The 23,341-nt window shown below is 42.5% G+C and overlaps 1 protein-coding gene across 1 annotated transcript in view; it reads right to left on the bottom strand.

Moving 5' to 3' along the window:
* nrg3a (neuregulin 3a) overlaps positions 1–23,341 on the bottom strand; it is a gene marked incomplete at both ends in the record, with an annotated part of 320,736 nt that overhangs the window by 117,979 nt on the left and 179,416 nt on the right. The window contains one exon of the mRNA XM_084561855.1: positions 8,047–8,176. Coding sequence (XP_084417981.1) covers positions 8,047–8,176 — 130 coding nt within the window. The remainder of the gene's footprint in view (positions 1–8,046; positions 8,177–23,341) is intronic.

Raw genomic sequence — 23,341 nt, 5'->3', positions numbered from 1 at the left:
GCCACAACATTATGACCATTGATAGGATAAGTAAATACCATTGACCATCTTTTGGACCTGGCATTCATGTGGATGTTACTTAGACATGTAGCACCCACCTAGACCAGACCAGACACCCCCACCCCATAGCAATGACACTCCTTGATGGCTGCAGCCATCCCCAGCAGGATGCAGCCTGACACAGACACACACACAAAAACACTTTAGGAACAACTCAAAAAACATGAAGAACAGCACAAGGTGTTGACCTGGCCTCCAAATTCACTAGATCCCAAACTGATCAAGTATCTGTGGGATGATCCACAGAGGCCCCTCCCCTCAACACATAGGACCCAAAGGCCCCCACTAACAATATCCTGTTACCAGACACCACAGGACACCCTCAGAAGGCCCATGTCCATTCTCTGATGAGACACAACTGTTTTGGAGGCAACAAGGGAGACCTACACAATATTAGGAAGGTGGTCATAATGTTACGCCTGATCAGTGTATTTAGAATGTTATATTTGTCAAGAGACACTCTGAGACACACGCACACACAGATTATGTATATGTTTGTGAAAGAGCCTTGATTGGATGCTCTGTGCTGTTTACCAGACTGACTTAGCTTGTGCAATTGCAGAATTAACTCGTTAAATCTTGCTAATTGAAACCAACAAAGGCGTCAATACAAATCAATCGCAAGTTGAGAAGTTGTTGAGGCTTAAAAATGGCACTGAGCAGAGAGCTTGTGAAAACTCAGAATCACAAGAAAGCACATCAGATATTGACACAAGTTTTCTCCTGCAAGGAAAGCAAAGCGATGCACAAAGAGTTACAGTTCAGTGTTTTGCGAGATACAGCTGAAGGTTTTCAGCCTAAAGAGCAGTTCAAATGCAGACAAAAACCACACAAAATATTATGCATTGATATTTTGTTTAGCACTGTAATCATCTAGATTGGACAGCAACAAATCTCTGCAGCCAACCACCACCTCTACTCATATGTAGTTACCTAGAAGTCAACCGATAACCTTTTTAGTCCACCGCGCTTCTCTACTCTTTAAAAGCTCTTTGAAAGCTCTTTGAAAGCTACAGTTCAAACAACTGGACCAAACGCTGCTTGTCATGTGAAGCACAGACTGATGACAATATAAGAGACCTCTTCTTCTTTGCACAAGCCGAGTACAGTGCCCCTTGGGTTTATTTTCAAGTGAGCATTAAAATATAATTAGAAAAAAACACTAAAATGTTCCCAAACTAGCCTAAAATCTGTTCTTTTCTGAATTTTATTTTGACCCACAAAATCTAATTTAAAACCACCCAATTGTGCATGAAACTGTTCTAAACTGATTCTGTTAAAAAAAAAAAAATACACTCACAATTTAATAATTAATCTTCAACTGGTGTGCAGTGACAACACTTTGCTCTGGTCTAGTTTAATATTCATCAATAAATTTCAGGGAGTTTCTACAGAATGTAACATACACTGGGTTAATCAAAAGTAGGTTTTCTGAAAGCAGGTGCTTGGTTAGATTAATGACGGCAGTGAGATTAACCCAAACAGTTAATGTGCTGTGAAATCAATGGGCTAAAAGAGACTTAATGCTTGAGCTGGATAATTGGATGATAATTCTCTGTAGGTTTGGGTCGTCATTTGATTCATTGTTAGGACAAAAATCAATGTTGGTTGGAGATTTTTACAGCGAGGAAAACAAGCTGCTGTTACATTTACTTTAGTTTCAATTCAAGCACAAAATGTAGCTCGATGGTGGCTGATTCCTTTTATATAACACGATGATTGAGCTGCCAAGAGATCATCAAGCCTTCATTGTGTGCTAATTAAATCAGCCCACAGTGACACACTGACGTTTGGCCACCACTGCTCTCACTCTCATCTTCTCCCAGTCACCATGTCACCAAAATAAGCACGCTAGTTTCCTGGTTTATATTTATCTCCCCCCCTCCTCGGCTCCTTCCCAGCTTCTGTTTTCCAATCCCAGGCACGCCGAGTGCCCCTCTTTACACGATGGAGGAATCACTCGCTGAAAAGCCACAATATGCGGTCTCTTATCTGTTTAATTTTCTCCCACCTCGAAAGCATGCCATGGCATCAGCCCTGTTTATTACTGTCAGAGAGACACCCGTCGAACTCCCACTGGTGTGCCATTATTATCGCACAGATGGTGATGAGGGTTTCAAGAGATCGACGAAGGAATGGAGAAAAGGTGGGAGGGAGGGCAGGCTAAGGAGAAAAGAAAAAACACAGAGAGAGAGGGAGTATCTGTGGCCAAGAAAATGGTGGTATTTTCCTTTTTAACTGCAGCCAGATGGTTTTATGAATGTAGTCAGCATACAGATTTTTTCCTGTAATGACAACACACCTTGACATCGCTCTGTTTAGTCACACATACAAACACACAAACAGACATGTGGTCCAATAAAAGTCAGAAATGAACACACGTGCACCCCCCCCACACACACACACACACACCCACACACACACACACACACGCCCACACACACTCTGACCATTTGACACACCTTTATCCAAGAGGCTTGCTCCTGCCGAGGTAAATCCCTGCTGTCAGAAACAATATTGCACAGAATGCACTGACCCCTCCTTACACTCCTTGACTCTTGTCAAGCTTTCTGCCTGAACGTCAAGGGTCTCCAGGGATGACTTTCACATGTGGTCACTGCAGGTGACTACAGAATATGGGGGAGTAGCATTTTCCAACTCAGAATAAAGAGAATAAAGAGTTTGGCCTGACCTCGATGTTACCATTAGCAAAAGTTTCATGACTATTGAGTATGCACTGTGTCCTGCAGCCAGAGAGCATTGATTTGTTGATTTGCATACCAAAAGATATTAGGTATTTAGGTCAAAGTCGGGCAAAATAACTGTAGTTTCAGTAGCAGGCCCTAAATACAAAATGCAATTGTATTCCCACTCAAGTTAAGATGAAAAAAAACCTTCCAACCAAATCCATGCTCACGGAGACTTGAAAAGTCTCTGCTAGTAGAGATAATACACTATTCCATTTAATATATGGATTGCATTAATAATATGTTATGTAGCACTGGCATACCTTTGAAGCTTTCATTCCCAAATGCTTCAGGTGCCTGATTTTTATATGCATTTTAATCTCCTTGTTTACAGGCAGCTTAAATGTGTGTTCTTGATGCCATGTTTTCAATTTCATGCATGCTTCTTGTTAATTGGCTTGTCAGTGTGCGAGTGTATGTGTGTATGAGGAGGCAAGGTAATGTTATGTATTCCTCTGTGCAGCCACTCTTTGCACCTGTGAGGTCTGAGTCAATCTGATGGCACCGGTCTGTGGCTGAATGCTTTGGAGAAGCCTGAGGTCACACAGGAATGACAAGGTGGGAGTCCAGAGAGACAGGAGGGAGGATGAGTGGGACTGTGAGTAAGGGAAGGCAGATTATACTTCAAAAGAAAAAAAGACAACTGTAACCCTCCTAGCTTCTTCTTTTCCTTCTGTCAGGATACAGGAATCTTAAGTGACATCTTTTATTTGTTTTTCTTTGCAGCAGCAGATGTTTTAATCCTGTTGATAAATTGTATTTCCCCAAATGTCTTCAAGCCGTCAGAGAGAGATGATTGGGTAGTTCCATTATGAAACGTTATGAACACCATGAAACATGTGAGAGGTGATGAACCGATGAAAGATGGAGGGATAAAAGGAACTGGAGCAGCATACAACGGGCATGCATGGCAACTCTGGATAGGTTCTTTGTAATATTTGGCTGAAGCTGCCAGTGATAAACCAAAAAGGCTGAGCAATAGGGACACAGGGAGAATAAAGTCTGGACTATCAATAAACATTGAGCTGCCCTTCAACTTCAGCAATCAGTGTCTTTATCCTACATTGCAGTTTATCTATTCACAAATACCCATGAGAAATGTGTCCCTATCAATTTAAATTGTAACTGCACAACCTCTTTCTTAAGTCTCTACAGCTGAACACGTACTGAATCATAAACAACCAATCATTCTTATTGTTATTGTTTATTATAATCATTTACTATGTTGGTAGATTAATGAAAGCCCTACTCAACCATCACGTTGCAGTTTACAAGGTCAAAATTCGAATCTCTAAATCATTTAATACAACAAAAGAAGTTTGCCAAACCTAAAGAAATTCCCTCATGATGTTCTTTTGAGAGAACCTTATGAGAAAGGGACGAACGGACCACCCAAAAACGTAATGTGTCTCGCTGCAGCCGTCACCAACACAGAAACATAAAAAAGTTAGCACTGGAACTGCAGGTGGATTTTACATTTTCTTGCTGAAAAAGACCGTCGGTTGGTGAGCGGTCAGCTGTGTGACCTGCGATACAGTCTGGGCAAACATCTTAGCTTCCAACAGACAAGCTGTACCAGTGTTTGAGTGTGTGTGTGGGGGTGGGTGTGCGCGTGTGTGTGTGTTATATATCCTTTTCTGCCCTCCAGAGAGTGTCTGTGTCAGACCTCAGTCTGATTGGTGGGGGCTTTGCAGGGATCTCTTCCAAACCCCTGCTACGTCCACTTGCCAGGTGAGATTGCCTTTCTATCCCTTTAGAATAGCCTCTCAACAGAGGGCAATGAGACAGGCTTTGCAAACTAGACTGGGGGACACCCTCTCTCCCTGGTCACTCTGGCAAGAGGAAATAAATAATAAGCTGCTGAGAAATCAAATTCATTGCACTGCCAAAGACAGATTAAATAAACAGTGGCATGGGAGAACAAGTAAAGTTAAATCCCTCCATGGCTCAGTGTGGTGACTACAACTATCAGGAAATATTTGTTGTTCAGAGATTATGAAAGCAAAGAAAAAAAATATGAGCAAGTGAGTAAAGTATATGAGCAAATGGAAGATTTTTAAAAAGACATTAGATGAACCGGCAATTATACGAAAACTATCTTTTTTTTGTTCTCTTTAGGAAAATTGTCCTAAACAGAAAAGGTAATTAATCAAATTCATACTTCCCTAACATCTTGGCCTCTTGCCATGTTATGAAAATATTATCTTACCACACTGACTAATTTACTGGTTAGCTGAGCGCTAATGATTGAACGCCTGACTATGTTGCCCAAAGCAGTGAGCACTGGGCCGTGAACGTGCGAGAGGACGAGCAGTCCTTCTGACTCACATTTCCTCCCCTCTCTGCAGACGTCCCGTAAGGTTGACAAACACAACCGTTGCACACCAACAGCACTAAACAACGCTCCGGGGGACAATTTGCGCTTGTTTTACAACTGGTCGGGAACGCCACTTGATACTTGAGTTATGACTCTTTGGAGAAAATCATTGCAAAAAGGATCGAGCTTCATCTCACAAATAAAAATGATTAATTCGGTGACAAAGAAAAAAGGCCACAAACCGGCTCAATTTATCCCCACTAAATGTCTGAATTGATCACTCTTTTTACAACCTGATTTGTCTCAATTTGTTGTAAACACAAATTGAATCAGATTATGCATTGATCCTGTGCCTGGGGTGAAATTTGTCATTCTTTTGTTGATGAGGATAAATTTATGTCTAATGGCATGTCCACTGAAGCACGATGTGCCCTATTTTTCTTTTATGTGAATTCTAGGAATATCTAGTGACTTCACTCAGATCCAGTTATAAAATACTGATATGAAGGGTTTGATTTAAAAAAGACTGAATCATTAAATAAATTAATCAGTTCTGCAGGACTCAACATGACCCTTTTGAAACTTTAAGTGTTATTTTTTCAAGTACACACTCTGTAGTTTTACGGCATCATCATACCAGATGTTATTCTGACAGAGAGAATGCCATAGTGCTTGATGGTCCTTGTTATTCCTTTAGAAAGCTCATTGCCACACGATTAAGCAGAAGAGATCAACACATTTTTCACTCCTCCGTACCTCAGCACACACATTAGCATTCACAGACAGCGTAATCGAGGTCGTCCCGGGATATATTGCAAACCTTTCGCTCTGTAACAGCTAAGCTTGTCCACAGATTATGTTGTCAAGGCAACAGAGGTAAGAAAGGGGTGGAGGGCAAGAGTCCTCCCCTATCTCCAACTCCTTGTCCACCTACACCTTCATCTTCCTCTCCTGTATTCTCTCCGTTTTCTGCCTCTCTTATCCTGCCTCCCCTCCCCTCTTTCAACAAGCATCCTTTGCTTGAATATGAATAAAAACTTGGAAAAAAAATAAATGTCTCAACCAGAGTGGACTTGGTTGACTTTTGACTTGGTTAAACAGAACATGGACCTGAAAAATCACAGAAGGCAGTCTTTAAAGTGGGTAACTCTCAGTGTCTTTGTGTGAACTTAAGAAGTCCTGTTGACCTTTTACATTAAATTGATTTCTTCAAAGTGTAAAAAAGAGACTCCTGAGACATAACCGTTTGACCAAATAGCCTGTTCTAACATTCAAGAAGAAGCATATTTCCACTGTTAAAAGTCCCTATGAAATCAAATTAAATGTGCCTGATACTGGCATACTGTATATGTTACCTCCTAGAAAAATAGTTGTGCTGAAGGTATTCTTCACATCCTAGAAAATAGAAAATAACTCGTATTGCACTCAGGAACGTGTGCAAATTTAGCTTCCAGTGAAATTCAGCTCCACCAGCAGCTCAACGGAGCTACAGATCTCAGCTCGAACATGTGTAGACCTACTCTAGATATAATGTCATTGTGGTTGCGTTCTTAATTTCTGTATTTTGTCTCTCTTTGAATAGTGGGTGTTGTCTGCTCAGGCCTGTGGAGCGAACCAGAACAGACTTGGAGGAAAGGCCAAGATTTGTGAAAACGACTGTAAGTTACTTATATAACTTGCATCTCCAAAACAAAGTTAGGGTTGGGATCTGATTACTAGCCTGCAATGTGAAAGTGAACTTTATACCAACTAGTTTGTGAACGCACTCAGTGACAAAATGACAAATTTCCAATATAACAAGCCTTTTTCCCGTGATCTAGTTTGCTGGGTTCATACAAACACTCTTTTTGTGTGTGTGCCACTACTGTACAACGTAGTGCAATGTGTGTGTGAGCGTACGTTAATCAATGCATCTCAGGTTCAGCCTTGCTCACATCAGTTTAGTGAACCTTACTTGCATAGCTTAGCTAAAACATGCTCCTCGTCCTCCACACACAAATCCTACCTCGTGCATAACGATGTATACTCGTAGCTCAGAGGAGGCAAAAACGTCTCTTTGAAAAACAGGTCTGGTGGAAGTCCTGAGGTTACATTTTGGATGAAGTTGTTCTGGGACTTAATTAGTAAAGGGGCCTCCATTTGAGCGGGGTAAGTGCCCATGAGCCCTTCTCTCAAATCTGGGACAACTAAGGCGTGCACACACATAATATATAATGGCAACACACACACAAAAAAATGCACTACAGAAAATCCTTCTTTCAAGTAAATCAAATGAAGGAGCAGCCAACTCCATCCATCTTTTTAGTATAAAACACTTTCTCCTCATTGGCTTGATGGGATGATCCAAAAACTTTATAGCTTACTCCTTTGCAGTGGCAGGCAGCTGTCAGCTTGGATTCACACCAGTTATAGTCATTGATCTGTATACTCAGTATCTTCCAAACTACCCTTGCTTTCCCATTAAATCATTAGATGTGGGACCTCCAGTAGAGCTTTTGGGCTACGAGGAGGTGATAATGAGACACAGACATAGTGTAAATAGCTGTTGTTGAAATTATTTTGGTTAACACTAAGTATATATTTCAGTGGCAGTGGATTGGTGGAGTAGCCCTTCAAGTTAGGAATAACCCTGCAGCCGGAATAAAAAGCACTGGCGGAAGTGCAACAGGCAGAAATGCTCACTTGTGGTCTCACGTGTGCTTACAACTAATTGCAACTCAAATAACTGTATACACATGCATACCCATCTGTATTTGCTGAATAACGTTCGACATCCAAAGCATACATCCAAAGTCTCATCACAGCCAGCAATACACAATGCAGACGTAACATATATCAGGGTTTACTCTGAGAGGACAGAAGCAGAAGAGTGGGCATAGGAGAGGAAGGAAGAGGAGGCATTTAAATAATATTATCACTTACTTGCAGTGCTTGTGAGGCCCGCTGAGTGTTTCGATGACAAAGCATTCGCCACCATTTAGGCAGTAGGCCAAGTCCTTCTCATGACAGGGTTTGAAATGCTCCGAGTGCAGTGGAGGCACTGTTGGAGATGCTGCAGAACAAAATATAAAAGAAAAAAAAGAAAACCTTGTAAGTCACAATCAACCAATAATTGTACAGTACATGATCACGCTTATCAACAGCCACAATTCATCCTCTGTTACTCCTCAAGTCTCATTATAATCATCTTTTCATTCCACAATTGTGCAAATACATCACATCATCCTAAATTGCAGCAGAGAAATAAACAACAGCAAGACAGTTTTCCAGCTACCTACACTCCACCAAAGGATCCATAACAAGACCATGCAATTGCCTCATAACACACTGTACATTGTGGGTAATACCAGCACAGTATTGTTTGTTTAGACCCTGTAATGTCACCAAAAGATGGAAGACGTGTAATAATCTGTCCTGCTGTGATTAATACCCCATGGTCACAGTAGGGCTGCTGGAGAGCTTGACTTCTCCCAGTGATTTATCACAACATGCATGGCTGATTGTGGACAGTACACACTTAGACACTTAGGAGGGAATCTGCTCAACAAACATTAATGGATGATTGTTTAGTTCGAATTAATTACTAAAGCAGCAGTTGCTTAAGAGAGAAAAATTAAAAGGAATAAAACTTGATTGAGATAGGCCTTTTCTGTCATTTCATTACTCATTGAGGAGAAGAGAGAAAACTAAATGTTGAGATTTTAAGGGGTTCTTGGGCAGTCATCCATCAGCAGTGTTTTGAGGGCCTGAAACACAGTTGGTCCAAGTCATGACTTTCAGACGTGGGGAGAAACCCAAACGCCACCACGGATGATGTTCTTATTAAAACCAGGCTGCTCAATGTTTCCTTTGTGCTTACACATGAAAAATGAGGCAGCTAAGGGCTCTCATTAGCCGGACCTCAGCCATGTTTTTTAAAGTAGCTAGACAAACAGTGATGAGCCACAACTTCATGGTTCAGTGATTAAAAATCAGTTTGACTCCGAGGAGGCTGTTATTTCCACTAGTGTACTTATTACTGTATTAGGCTGTCCTTTAATGGTGTGAAGAAGATACATCGAAATGTACTGAAGATTTTTTGGGGATAAAAAGAGATTAATGATGAGCAGTGTTTGGGGTAATGTAAAGGTGAGTCATTTCATTCGGGCAATAGATCCCGTAAAAGGATTCAGTTTATATGAAGGTGGGTTGTATGAGGTGCTTATTCATGGTCAGTGTCTTATATACAGCAGATGGTGGTCTACCACAGCCTCAATCAGGTAGTTTGGTATTGGTATTGCTTTTCCATCACTTCAGATCCGTATTGATGTGTAAATAGAAAGTCACGCATGGTGGCTTTAAGTGATATAAAGGCCCCAGTGTTCTAAATATAGCATACATTTAAACTGATAATCATCTAGTTGGTTGTTGCTATTACTCTTGTTTCTACTCCTGCCTGCTATTCCAAACTGGGGGCGTGCTCATGACAAACAGCTGTAGATAATACTCCAACAATGGATAAGTACCTCAAATAACCCTCTTCAAAGCAATCGAACAATCCCCTTTAATCAGCAGTCAGCATATGACGTATGGTGGGGGTGCTGGATTAACTTATAATAGGCTGGGTGCAGACCGGACTCTGGAGGATATTCCACAGCCCTTGATAATTAGCAGGTGAAGTAATGGTTTTAGCTTAGAAGTTCAGTCAGGAACTGAACAACTGGTGAGCCAGAGGGTGTTAATCAAAGTTGTCCTGGAATAGCCAGACCTCTCTTCACAAAGCTATGTCAGCGCTGCAAAAATGGTCTGGCTGCAGTCATTATAGGGGAAAAGCACTCTGGCTTGGGTCATGGGTCCCGTTTGCTGCTAAGTCCATGTTGCAGTGACAGCAAAGTCTATAAAGATATTCTTTACAGACCTTTACAACCATTCAATGACATAACCAAGTAAGCCAGCCCATTCAAATCTTCAAATCCTGACATTTTCAGTGTGTAGGTTTCTCGCTCGGTGGTTGATGTTGATGTTGTTTCTCTTACCACAGGGGTTTATTGAAAACAAAAACACAGAACGGGAGGAGAATGGCACATCAAATTCATGCCCTCTGGAAGGCTTTTTCCCAACCAGTGAGTCAAACTATAATCAGAGTAATAGATTGTAACGGTTGTCTAAACTAGTCAACACATTTAAATCCCAATTCCTTCATAGAAAATCATAACTACTGTATTATATGACAGGGAAACTGTTCTATCATATTTCGTGGTGCTCTGTGGGAGGTTTTTCTTTAAGACAACATTGCAAATGGAAACGTTAAGAAACATTTGGGATCTTAAAATCTTTGCAAACAAGCATCGTCCCATACTAGAGACAAAGTCAGAGCATCTCTAACCGTTCAATGAGAGGTCAGTCCCATTAAGCCAACCATCAGCCTGACAGTGAAGCTGTCATCTGCTCTAAAACCATACAACAACACTATACATGCTTGATGGGAACCCGTGAGTGATGGGACAGACTGTGTGGCATTCTGCCTGTGCTCACACCAGACATCCCCACTCGGCCTCCTCATCGAGCCAACAAAAACTGACACAGGACAATGCAAAAGCACCATAGAATTTATTTTTTTATTTTTTTTAGCTGTTTACACGTTTTAACTGTCCTTCTAAATATTCACTCTTTCAAATGTTTTCACAGCACAGTTGAAAATCAAAAGAGAAAACATTTCGTTGACATCACTATATCGAGATGAATCTGGTTATGCAACAAATTCCTCACATTTACCGCCAATATTTAGTAACTAATTATGCAACAAGGTGCAACAGAGACATAATGTGTAGTCTATCAAACCCCTTTGCAGGAGACCAAGGTTTGTATCCTGTCCCAGACATTACCCAGACAACAAGTTTCTTCAAGTATCTAAATCAATATTAAAAAAAGGTTAATTTTTCCTGGCTGTGGGGCTTGCATGTCATTTGATTTGACTGTAACAAAAGCAACACACACGATAACTAGATGGGAAATCAGCTATGCATAATTGAAGGTAGAGCATGAATAAAGAACCACGCAGCAGCTTCCTACAGCTGCCTTTCAGAAAGATAAAGAGAATAAAATCTCATAATAGTGTATGAAAGAATTCATGATCTGACAATACAATTGCTTGCAGTGTTTCCACCAAAATTTCATAAGACTCTTGTTGTTGTTTTTTTGGAGGGGTTCTAAATAAAAGCCCCTAATTATGATACAACTATGAACTATGCAGTATATGGCACATAAAATAAGAGCATGTGTTTTGTATCAGTCCGTCGAATATTAATGACAATATATAATGATATTGGATTTAGCAGCAAATAGCAGCAGCATGCTGTGCAGTTTATATACAGGAAACCAAACATAAGGTGTTGATACGCGGCATTCTGTGGACAAATGTATGCAAGATTAAAGTATCAGCAAATAAAACCAATTTATACTAAACAGTTGACCTCAATCTGACTAACTCAATCTAACTTTGTTAACAAGCGCTTATAAAGTTAAGCTAGTTCACGTTACGTCAGGAGTCTTTTCCTCCAGGTTTTGGTTGACTCTTTAAATAACTATAAATCTCCATGGTCTAAAAAAAACAAATCAAAAAATTAAATATGGGGCCTTTCTGTGTGGAGTTTGCATGTTATCTCCAGGTACTCCAGCTTCCTCCCACCGTCCAAAGACATGTTAGTTAGGTTCATTGATGATTCTAAATGTGAGTGTGAATAGATAGATATATAGATAGATTTTTATTTGTCACATGCACAGTTATACATAGTACAATGTACAGTGAAATGTGTTGTTGTACCTGCAGCCTGTAGTAAAAAGAAATAAAAAGAAAGAAATATAGTACTACAGTAAACAGTAGTATGCACACAAGGTAAGCAATTGTCCGTAAGTGTAATGTACACCAATAGAGAATTAAATATAAGAATAAAAAATAAAAATAAAAATAAAATAATAATATAGACTGAATAAAAATAAAAATAAAAATATAGACTGGTAAACTTGGGGGGGGGGGGGGGGTTGTATATGTACATCAATTTACAGTGTTAGCAGCTTCATGAATAAAGTGCAGTGATATTTAAGTCCAGTTAAGGCTCAGAGTTGAGCAGGCGGATGGCATGGGGATAGAAACTCTTCTTCAGCCTCTCAGTCTTTGTCCTCAGGCATCGGAAACGCCGGCCTGATGGCAGTAGAGAGAAGAGAGAGTGTCCGGGGTGACTGGGCTGTTTCAGGATCTTCTTGGCCCTTAACCTGCAACGCTTGGTGTAAATGTCCTGCAGGTTGGGGAGGGGAGTTCTGATGGTCCGCTCCGCTGAACGGACCACCCTCTTGAGGGCCAGGAAGTCCTGCCTGGTACAGTTTCCCATCCAGGTGGTGATGCTCCCACACAAGATGCTCTCGATGGTGCAGGTGTAAAAGTTTCTGAGCACCTTGAGAGGGAGCTTGAAGTCTCTGAGGCGTCTGAGGAGGTAGAGACGCTGTCTGGCCTTCCTCACGATGGTGTTCAGATGGTGGGTCCATGACAGGTCCTGTGAGATGGTCACTCCCAGGTATCTGAAAGTGTCCACTCTTTCCACCTCAGAGCCACAGATAGTGAGTGGATGGAAGTCCCTCTGCTGTTTCCTGCTGAAGTCCACTATCAGTTCCTTTGTTTTGCTGACGTTCAGCAGGAGGTGGTTCTCCCGGCACCAGTCCTCCAGGTGGGACACCTCCCTCCTGTAGGCTGTCTCGTCGTTGTGGGAGATTAGTCCTACAACAGCGGTGTCGTCAGCAAACTTAATGATGATGTTGGAATCTGAAGTGGCCTCGCAGTCGTGTGTGTACAGCGAGTACAGCAAAGGGCTGAGCACACAGCCCTGGGGGGATCCAGTGTTGAGAGTCAGGGGGGCTGAAGTGTGGTGACCCACTCGGACCACCTGTGGTCTGCCGGTCAGGAAGCTGTAGATCCACCTGCACAAGGAGGAGTCCAGGCCCAGGTCATGCAGCTTAGCAGCCAGTCTGGAGGGGACTATGGTATTAAATGCTGAGCTGTAGTCAACAAACAGCACTCTCACATAGTTTCCCTTACCAGTGTCCACGTGGGAGAGGGTCTTGTGGAGGAGGAGGTTTATGGCGTCATCTGTAGATCTGTCCGGCCTGTATGCAAACTGTAGTGGATCCAGGGTGGTGGGCAGTGTGGAGGTGATGAATGTCTTGATCAGTCTCTCAAAACATTTCATCACCACAGATGTGAGGGCTATGGGCCTGAAGTCGTTGGAACTGCTGGGGTGTGGTTTCTTTGGGACAGGGACTATTGTGGACTTCTTAAAGCAGGTTGGGATCACACACTGTCTGAGTGAGAGGTTGAATATCACTGTGAACAGAGGTGCCAGCTGATCAGCGCAGGTTTTGAGGACACGCCCACTAATCCCGTCTGGACCAGCCGCTTTCCTGGTGTTCACACTTTTAAACACCCTCCTCACGTCGCGCTCTGTCACAGTGAATGTGTCCTCCCCTCCGGCTGGGAGCGCAGCAGGCAGTCGGTTTCCCGACTCAAAGCGCGCAAAAAAGGTGTTCAGTTCATCAGCCAGAGAGGCGTCGGCACTCACCGGGGGGGCGGGTGCTGCTTTGTAGTCCGTGATGGTGCGTAGTCCCTGCCACAGTCCCCTGGAATCAGACTGTCCCATCAGTTTCTCCAGTCTTTGACCGTAGCGGTGTTTTGCCTCTTTCACCGCTCTGCGAGCACTGTAAGAGGCCGACTTGTATTCCTCCATGTTCCCAGAGGCGAGTCCGGAGTTGTAGGCAGCGGTGCGGGAACGCAGAGCGTCGCGGACAGATCGATCCACCCACGGCTTCTGGTTGGGGAAAGTCCTGATGTTTCTCTTCGGCGTGGTATCATCCACAACTTTCCCGATAAATCCCACAACCGCTTCCGTAAACTCCTCGATATCTCCACCAGCACTGCTGTGAAACATGTCCCAGTCGGCTGAGTCCAGCGCACCCTGCAGAGCGGCCTCCGATTGATCTGTCCAGCGCGTCACTTCTCTCACAGCAGGGGGTTCCTGCTTCAGCCGTTGTTTGTATTTGGGCATGAGAAGGACAGCGGCGTGATCCGATTTTCCAAAGGGGGGGAGAGGTTTTGCTTTGTAGCCTTCTTTGAATGGAGAGTAGCAGTGGTCTAGAGTCCGTACTCCTCTGGTGGGACAGTCGATGTGTTGAATGAACTCCGGCATCACCTTCTTCAAGTTAGCACTGTTAAAGTCCCCGGTTACAATGAGGGCCGCTTCACGATGGTTAGTCTGAAGGGTGGAAATCACCTCATGTAGCTCGGACAGTGCAGCGTCCGTGGCCGCCTGGGGTGGGATATAGACGGCGCTGATGATGACCGAAGTAAACTCACGGGGCAGGTAGTGGGGACGGCATTTAATTGTTAGGAGCTCCAGGTTAGGCGAGCATGAGCGTTTGAGAGGGACAACGTTCCTACTGTCACACCAGTTGTTGTTAACCATAAGACACACTCCACCTCCCTTAGATTTCCCAGACTCACTCGTTCTGTCCATGCGGTGAACTGTAAGGAACTCCGCAGGTTGAATGGCGAAGTCCGGTACGAGAGGAGTCAGCCATGTCTCGGTGAGGCAGATGATGTTGCAGTCCCGTAAGTCCCTCTGGAACTGTATCCTGGCCCTGAGTTCGTCCAGCTTGTTCTCCAGTGACTGGACATTGGCTAGTAAGATACTCGGCAGTGGCGTGTGGTGTGCTCTTCGCCTCAGCCTTTCTCTTACGCCAGCTCTTTTCCCCCGAGGCCGTCTGCGTGACCTGGGGCTCCCGCGTCCTTCTTTGTTTGTGTCAGCTCCCTGGCGCAGGATGTCCTGGGGCCACACCGTGTCGGAAGAAAATGGTTGTATAAAAAAGTCTGACGAATGTAATCCGATATTTATGAGTGCCTGTCTATCATAAGTGATATGACACAGGGTAGGTGAGCTAAATAAGTTAAAAATAAAAGCAAAAAGCACTATGTACAAAGAAAGTGTCGGAGCAGGTACGACGGCTGCTGACCTCACCGGCGCCATCTTTTTATTTTTTGGCTGTCTGTCTCTCTATGTTAGCCCCGCGATAGACTGGAGGATCTGGGGGGGAGGCAGCTTTGGGGAGGGGAGGGAGTGAGAGATGATTTCAGGAGCAATAGGAAAAACAATACTAGCACAATGTTGTTTGAAAATTGCAAAAATACTTCCAAGTCGTTATGAGACCGTGGCGGAGCAAATTTGTACGGGAAACCCTGGTTTGCAGTAACGCCTGCACATTCTACACAAGGACCTTCACAAAGCACATCTGTGTCTTTACACTTGATCTGAAACACTACATTTTTTTAGGAAAGGATTTCCCTCCAGGCATGATTTCATGCTTGGACTGGGCTGAACTGTTTTAGTTCTGGCGATAAGTGACGGAGGAGCCATTTGTCGTCCTCTCTCTTTGTTTTCTGTTGACAGAGTTGTCACAGTGCAACTGTAGATTGTTTAGCTTAACGCTTGTCACCTGTCAGCTCAGACGCTGCACACGCTTAAAGAATTGTATCATTTTAAGGAGCTGGGGGGAAAAAAGAAAAAATTTCCGTCGCTGAAAGTTTAAAAAACACCACTCGCAAAAATCATGCTTCAATCACTGCAGAAGAAAACAGTCCAATTTACTCCCCTTTGCTGTGAAGAGAGAAACAAGGGAGAGGCACAGCAAAGATCAATAAACCATTGGACACTGGATAACACAACCCTCCTCTTCAGCCTCTCCTTTCCTGCTTGTATCTCCCTCTCTCTCTCTGCTTACAGAAATATATGAAGGAGGAATAAGGAACCCTTTGATTTCCATCCTTGCATCAAGGCACCAAACGGCTATTGTTGAGAAAAGGCAGTCGCCAACTATGTAACAGTCAAAAATGTAATAAAACAAACAAAAAATGAACTAGAGGCCTTAATGATTCTCTAAAACTGACAAGGATTTGTTTGAAGACTCTCCAAGAGCTAAATTTGCCAAGGAAATCAACACAGGGATCAATCCAATCACTGCTGGGTTCAAGTGATGCAGTATTCATGATTCCATTATTGTTCCTCCATCTTGTAAGTCCAGATCAGCATAGCATGATACAGAATTCATTTCAACAGGTTGACCTTATGGTAAAATCCTGTCCTCTGCAAAATAGATTTTCATTCTGCTAATTTGCATCACCAATATGGTTAGGGCACAGTAAGGCATTGGCATTGAAGACCAAAGTTTGCACCCTGTGTATAAGATAAGAGTGAGAATTAGTGAAGATTAGGAAATGTGTTTTGACAGCATCTTTACTCCTATATGGGGGCACCACTCAGACGGCTTCTGTATTTAATCAAGATCACAATGTCTTCCTGACTTCAACCAAAGGCTTTAAGCTGTATTCACATTACTTATGGCAGTAAAGCAACAGGCTCCACGTCATTTCCAATAGAAGCTGGTAATTTGAAGCTACAAACTGACACCCATCACTTGTTGCGTCAACCTCTTTCAGACCTTCAGTGACACATGATGAGTTAGCCAGTCGTACGTGTTTGTTTCACTAGTAAGTCTAACCAGCAGTCTAACTACACTTTAATGGTCAATGACAATGTCGATCATTACCTTTCAGTTTAGTAAATTATTTTAAATGCTGTTTGAAGTGTGTTTCTTAATGACCCAAATGAAGGCCAAAGGTCAAAACTTTTTGGCCTAATAAAGTTGTTCCATGTACCACAAGTGTTGCTGGAGTCTTGAACTTTTCAGCTTTGCAAAATTGGAAAGGTACTAAAAACTACATGGCTCTTTGCTGATATGTCAATTCTACAGTTAAGTTAGAGGATGACTGTTACGTTAAAAGATAACGTAAAAGCAAAGTGAAAAAAGTAAAATATTCCCTTTAAAATGATCTAGTAGGACACTTTTAGAACATTACTGCCTTGTTTGCACACAATGCCTTCCACATTGTATGGCATTGCCTCTGATCTATTTTGAAAAATGTAAGACAAGTAAGGAGCATTGTTAGTTTAAATTCTTTCTGTGTTTGCAGTTGGAATGAAATAGACTTCTTGAGAAGAGACAATGTTGTGACAGATTTTATTTTCAGCCGTTTCTATAGCAATTTATAATTGAAATTAGATTGATCATGTTGGCAGTATTCTGTGGTAGAGTTTACAACTTTTCTTTATTAATGTGTCAGAGTGCTTGGTGGAGAAAACACAGTCAGTCTGTGCAATTGCAAAAGGTTTTGCAGTCAGTCTAGACAAAATAGACCAGGGGTGTCAAACACATTTTAGATCAGGGGCCACACACAGCTCAATGTGATCTAATGCGGGCCAGACCAGAAATATTATAGTACAATAACCTATAAATACTCCAAACTCCAAATGTGTCCCTGTTTTAGTGCAAAGAAGTACATCATGAAAATGTTTACATTTACTGAGCTATCCTTTCACTAAACATTTATGAACAACCTGGAATTTCTTTCTTTCTTGCAATTTTATTGCCATCTATCATTTAGTTCTTTATGTTCTGTTCTGTCTGCTAATCTAACCAAAAACAGCGGACAAATTAGGAATAGTGGTTACTTTTGTAGTGCTCTGTTCTCTTATTTTACAGGAGGGTGGAGGGTAACCCGCCTCAAAACTATTCTACTGTCGCTGCTATCCCAAACTGGGGGCGTGCTCATAACACACCGTTGGCGCACGCGCATTTTGGAGTTCATCTGAATCCAGTCCACAGTGTCTTAACAGTACTCACAGTTCCTGGGATGCAGAGTGTTGTTAGATATTATTTGGCAAACCCCTCCTTCAGCAGTGTCCCTTCACGGTGTTCTAGAAACACGTCCCCAGGCTAACCGTCCACGTTCATAAGCATCCAGTAGGTTCCCAGTAGGTTCTCAGCAGCTTGGTGCAGTAAGTGTTTCCAAAACACAAGTCTCTCATACTGCTAGCTAGCACGAGGAGCTAGCTAGCAACAATCCGCAGTGTGGTCACGGTTTAGCATCAATAGTAGAATTGCCGACGGAAAAATGCTCCCACTGAGCGTCCAGTCTCTCCAGCAAACAAATACACTAAATCACTAATTCACACTACTTAAATAAAAAAAAAAAAAAAAAAAAACTTAAATGACTATAGCTTATTTAACTGTCTTAGCGGTGACTTTCGTTCTCGCTCCGTCTTTCTCCTCTCGGTCCCACCCACCTGGAACCTGACAATCACTAATTGGCTAATCAAACAGATTGACACCTGTCCACACCATTTTCAACACAAGACTATGGTGCGTTCAGGAACCACGGTGAACATAGGACATTCCACACACTTAATGAACCTTCCCAAATACTAGGTGTCTTCCATGTAATTTCCTCATTTTGCACTTTACAAATTCATGCCGCGGGCCAGATTAGATCCTCTGGCCGGGTGGTTTTGGCCCGCAGGCCGTATGTTTGACAACCCTGAAATAGACCATCTCCAAACTGTTGCAAATGAAAACACAGATCTTTTCTTTGCTGGCATTGCAATTAATTCTACATTAATTAACTACAAAACACCAGTTCAGCACAATGCACCTAGCACAATTCATAGTTTATCAAGAGCTAACAATGACCCACAAAACACTGAATAAGCAATAATCTGAGAAACAAGTTGATGTGGTGAAGCTGAAGTTTGTACGACCTACACGGTTCAATGCGCTGGAGAAAATGTCTCAAGTATTATGATTAACAGATATTGGACATTATCTTCTCTCTGTCATTACCACATCTAATTATACATCTTTGCCTGCTGTGCGTGCCTCTTCACTCGACTTTTTCTCTATTACATGCATTGTGTACCAACACACAGATGTGTTTGAGAGGATTTAAGTCTCTAGTGACGGCATGTAAAAGCGTCCTTCACGGATGACAGAGTGGCAGACCGACAGCCTGCCAGGCAGCCAGACATGCAGCCATGCTAACTGATAGCAAAGGTCTTTGGCAGGCCATTTCTGCCATAGCTGTTTATTGACTGGCCTTGACAGCAGGAGTAAAGACCAAAGACACAAAATGCAAACAAAAAGGGGGCATGGTGTAGAAAGAAAGGTTGTTCACCGATATTAGAGCTAGAACAACAATGTGTGGAGACAAATCTGGACTGAACTTCTAGTTCCTGTCATGAAACAGCACTGGTAGGAGTCACAGTCTGTGGTGTGATAAATGAACCTGTGACACTGATATTTAGATGATGCTTATGCTCCACATTTAAAACAGATGAGATTATTTAATGCCTGGGCTGTGGCTTAATTGGTAGCACACAGCGCAAGTCTCATTCACGAGCAAACCTGAAAGGTGCTAGAAATTAATAAAAAAACCATGCATGAAGCCTCATATGGTTGTGTTGCTCTAACAGGTGTTGTTTCATTAGGGTAATCAGTCACGTCTTTTCTCTCCAGAGATCATACTAATGACATTCACCATAGTTTGTATTGCATTAGATTATACATTCACTATACTATACTATATCTTTCACCAAAGTCAAAGCACTGCATGGGAGTAGGGGTCACAAGTCTTCATTACAAGCTTAATGAAGACTTATGTGCACACTAGTATTCAACCATTATTCAAATGATGACAATAATCCAAACTTAGTCATTATGGGTCATGTACTGTAAAAGTATATTATGTTTGGATATTCCAAATTGGGCTTTTTTGTCTATTATAGCATTTTCCAATTTAGACATGTTGGAGATGCTAATAATACTTCTGAGACACACACACACAAATCAACTAGCCAACCATTGGAAGGGCTATATGTCCAGATGAAAAGACACATTTCGTGATCAAGGGAGAAACATATACTATATACTGTACTTTAAAACTTTACATAAAGCTTTTCAGATTTGCACAGATGTTGCAAGACTTGCTTTTGCCAGAATGTAGTTGAAGAAATGAAAGGAGGCAAGTCAACTGCAGACGGAAAACTATGAAACAAAATCTGGCTGCATGTATACAGGGATATTAGTTCAAGATTCACTTTCATTTGGTTTCAAGGTTTCAACCCTAACCCCCCTTACCCTAAAACTGAGTGTGTTGGTTCTGGACCTGAAGCTGCGCAAACTTTGTCCTTAAAGTGGAGAGGGGGTAAACAGTCCATGAGCAGAGTGGGGAGAGTCTTTCATGATGCCAGCTGCCCTTTTCCTGCATCTGCTGCTGTAGATGTCCTCCATTGCAGGGAAGCTGCAACCAGTAATCCTCTGTGCGGCCTTCATTACTTAAGTGAGCAGTTTTCGTACCACACAGTGACACACGATGTGAAAATGCTCGGCACCACACATTAGCGTTGCAGGTGATGGCCATCTCTACTCTCTAGGTGAGTAAGAGCCAGATGAACCACATAGGAGGTGGCATCTGCAGAAGAGCTGTTCTTCCTATATGCGTACTGATGAGGGTGGGTGCTGATTGTCTTCTTTATTTGGTCCATGACCAGCTGCTCAAAGCCTGTCATGACTATCAGAGTTAGAGCCACTGGACAATAGTTATTCATGTATGACACTGCTGAGGACTTAGGAACAGGGATGGTGGTGGTAGATTTAAAGCCTGATGGTACCTTTGCCTGGGAGAGGGAGTTGTTGAAGATGTCAATCAGTGCCTGGCCCTGCTTGACTTTTAGGACGGACCTCCTGGCACTCTCTGTGTTATCGCTGAGGGACCGTTCCCCGGGGTAAAGGTGAGTCAGGTGCTGGGCGTAGTGAAGCCATGGATCCCTTGTGTGTCTCTTGTTGTAGTCCGTTGTGTTCTTTATGCCTGCTCACATGCTTCTGGGGTCACTGGTGGAGAAGTGACCCTTCATTTTTAGAGCATAGGCAGCTTTAGCTCTTCTGATGCCTGCAGCCAGTATCCTTCTTGCTGCCCTGAGCACTACTCAGAAGACTCCTGATGTCAGCATTTAGTCAGGATTTCTGGTAGGGGTGGACAGTGATTGTTTCTGTGGAGGTAACATCATCCCAGTGACAGATGATGCTTATTCCTCCAGGTCTACCTTGCCAGCGTTTTTGATGCTGCTTATCTGAAGATGTGCCAGTCTGTGCAAGCAAAGCAGTCCTGCAGCACCAAGGCAGCGTTGTTTGGCCACACAGTGATCGTCTTTGTTGCTGGTTTCATTGTCTTCAGAAAGGCGCGGTAGGAAGGGAAGAAACGCTGATATGATGTCAGTCAGGTTGACGTGGTTAAAGTCTATCCCGCTATCACGAAAAAGGCTTTCTGCACTGCTGCGAACTCACATCCTAAATATTGTGGCCAGCACTTGACAACCATACATTCAGCCGATTCGGAGCAGTGCCTGCTAATAATCAAAGAGTTTGTTCACCAACCTTTGTTGATATATACAAAGTCCTACTCCGTGGGTTTTCCCCCTGACAGGTAGCGCTATTCACCTCAGAAGAATAGCACGCCATTTTAACAGCTAGGATACAGTCATTTTTTTGGAATATGAGTAAATACTGGAATATGTCGTGAATATCAACAAAGTCCATAGTCCTTTTTACTAACAGAGACGTCAAGTATTTTCTACTGACATACTGTCAAAAATCCACTGCCAATGTAGTTTTTTTTTTATAGGCTTGACAACGGTTGCTGCTTCGCTTTCAACACAAAAAAGCAGCAGTTTTACGACATTTGGTTTGGATTGATATTCCACCTGGACTGACTCAGAATTTATTCAGAGGATATTCAGTATGTGCTGAGGGCATTAACGATGTGATTCTATCCAGTGCTATGCTATGTATGTTGCCCTTTTGTCCTGTGAACCATAAATAAAGGTAAAAGTGATTGGTTGCGAGAGAGTCAACATTTGTTGTCATCAATGACCATTATACTTCATTGATGGATAACATAGATCTAAAAAATATGTGCATGCACGGCGGCATGTCGGTGCAGTGGCCGTCTCACAGCAAAAAGGTTCTCTGTTCAAGTCTGCTGCCTGGCTTGGGCCTTTCTGTTCAGAGTTTGTGTGTTATCCCTGCGCATGCACAGGTTTTCTCCGGGTGCTCTGGCATCCTCCCTCATTTCAAAGACGTGCTTGTTAGATTAACTGGTGATTCCGATTGGCAGTAGGTGTGCATGTACGCATGAATGCTTGTTTGTCTTTCTGTGTACCAGGGTGTACCCCGCCTTGTACCCAACATCAGCTTGGTCAGGCTATAAACTGCGCATTTATATCCTCCTCCTTGTCTTGATGCAACATTTCCTCCTTGATCAAAGAAAGGAGGGAACGCAAGCCCTCGAGTGTCTTTCTTTAGTATTCACAGAATTCCAGAAGCTTTTATCATAGTGGCCGGTTAGATATTTCAGTTTGCTCAATTTGGAGCCTCTCGATTCAAAAAAGACTTTTCAAACAAACCCCAGGAATGTACAGCAAACAGCGCCTCGGTAAATAAAGGTCAAAAAACACATTTCTTCCTATTTGGCCCCACTTTCTGCTCCAGCATCTTTTTTATGTCTATCTTCCCACAATTTCAACAGCAGGGTCACAGCAATTTCCTTAAGAAAAAAAAATCAAGGGCACCTCTTCCTCAACAGATAAAAAAAAAGGATCGAAACAGTGCAAATGGACTATCTGCATATTACTCTTCTGCTACACATGTTATGCATTTGCATTTACAGTATACATCTAAAGGGAGTACGTGGGAAAGAAAGTAAATACCACAGAGAACATGCTCCCTGGGGCAAATTATACTATGTCTAACGCAAACATGAAGAGAGATACTATAGATAACCTACATTACTGAGGTAACTTACAGACTCACTTAGCATTCTATTGGTTATACTCAAGCGTGAGTAATGGCTTCATGCCATAAATAAACATATACAAACAGCTTGATCTTTCCGCCATTATTGACCTCCCATTCATCCATTCATTACCCCTGAACCGTAACTGTAGCCCAAGCCAGTTTTTTTCCAACAGCGCTCCATTCAAAGTCTCAGTTCCACTGGTGATTAGCAGCGTCACTGTCAGTAGTGGAGCCTTCTTCCGTAAATAAATGAAAAAACTATGTGAGAGGCAACCAATGCTATTGTACATTTTACTTTTTGGCACTTACGCACATGGAAATTTCAATCAAACACAGACTACATGGTGGTGTGCACCTCTATGGATACCTCAACGGCTATCTGACATAATTGCTGTAGTTGTAATAATACTACTCCTTCAAAAACATTCCATGATGCGTTATTTTATATCCGCTT

Source organism: Chelon labrosus, assembly GCF_963514085.1.
Source record: "Chelon labrosus genome assembly, chromosome: 15".
In the NCBI taxonomy this organism is placed as follows: domain Eukaryota; kingdom Metazoa; phylum Chordata; class Actinopteri; order Mugiliformes; family Mugilidae; genus Chelon; species Chelon labrosus.
Note: the sequence above shows the minus strand (reverse complement) of the source record. Positions and strands in the feature narration are given on the sequence as shown.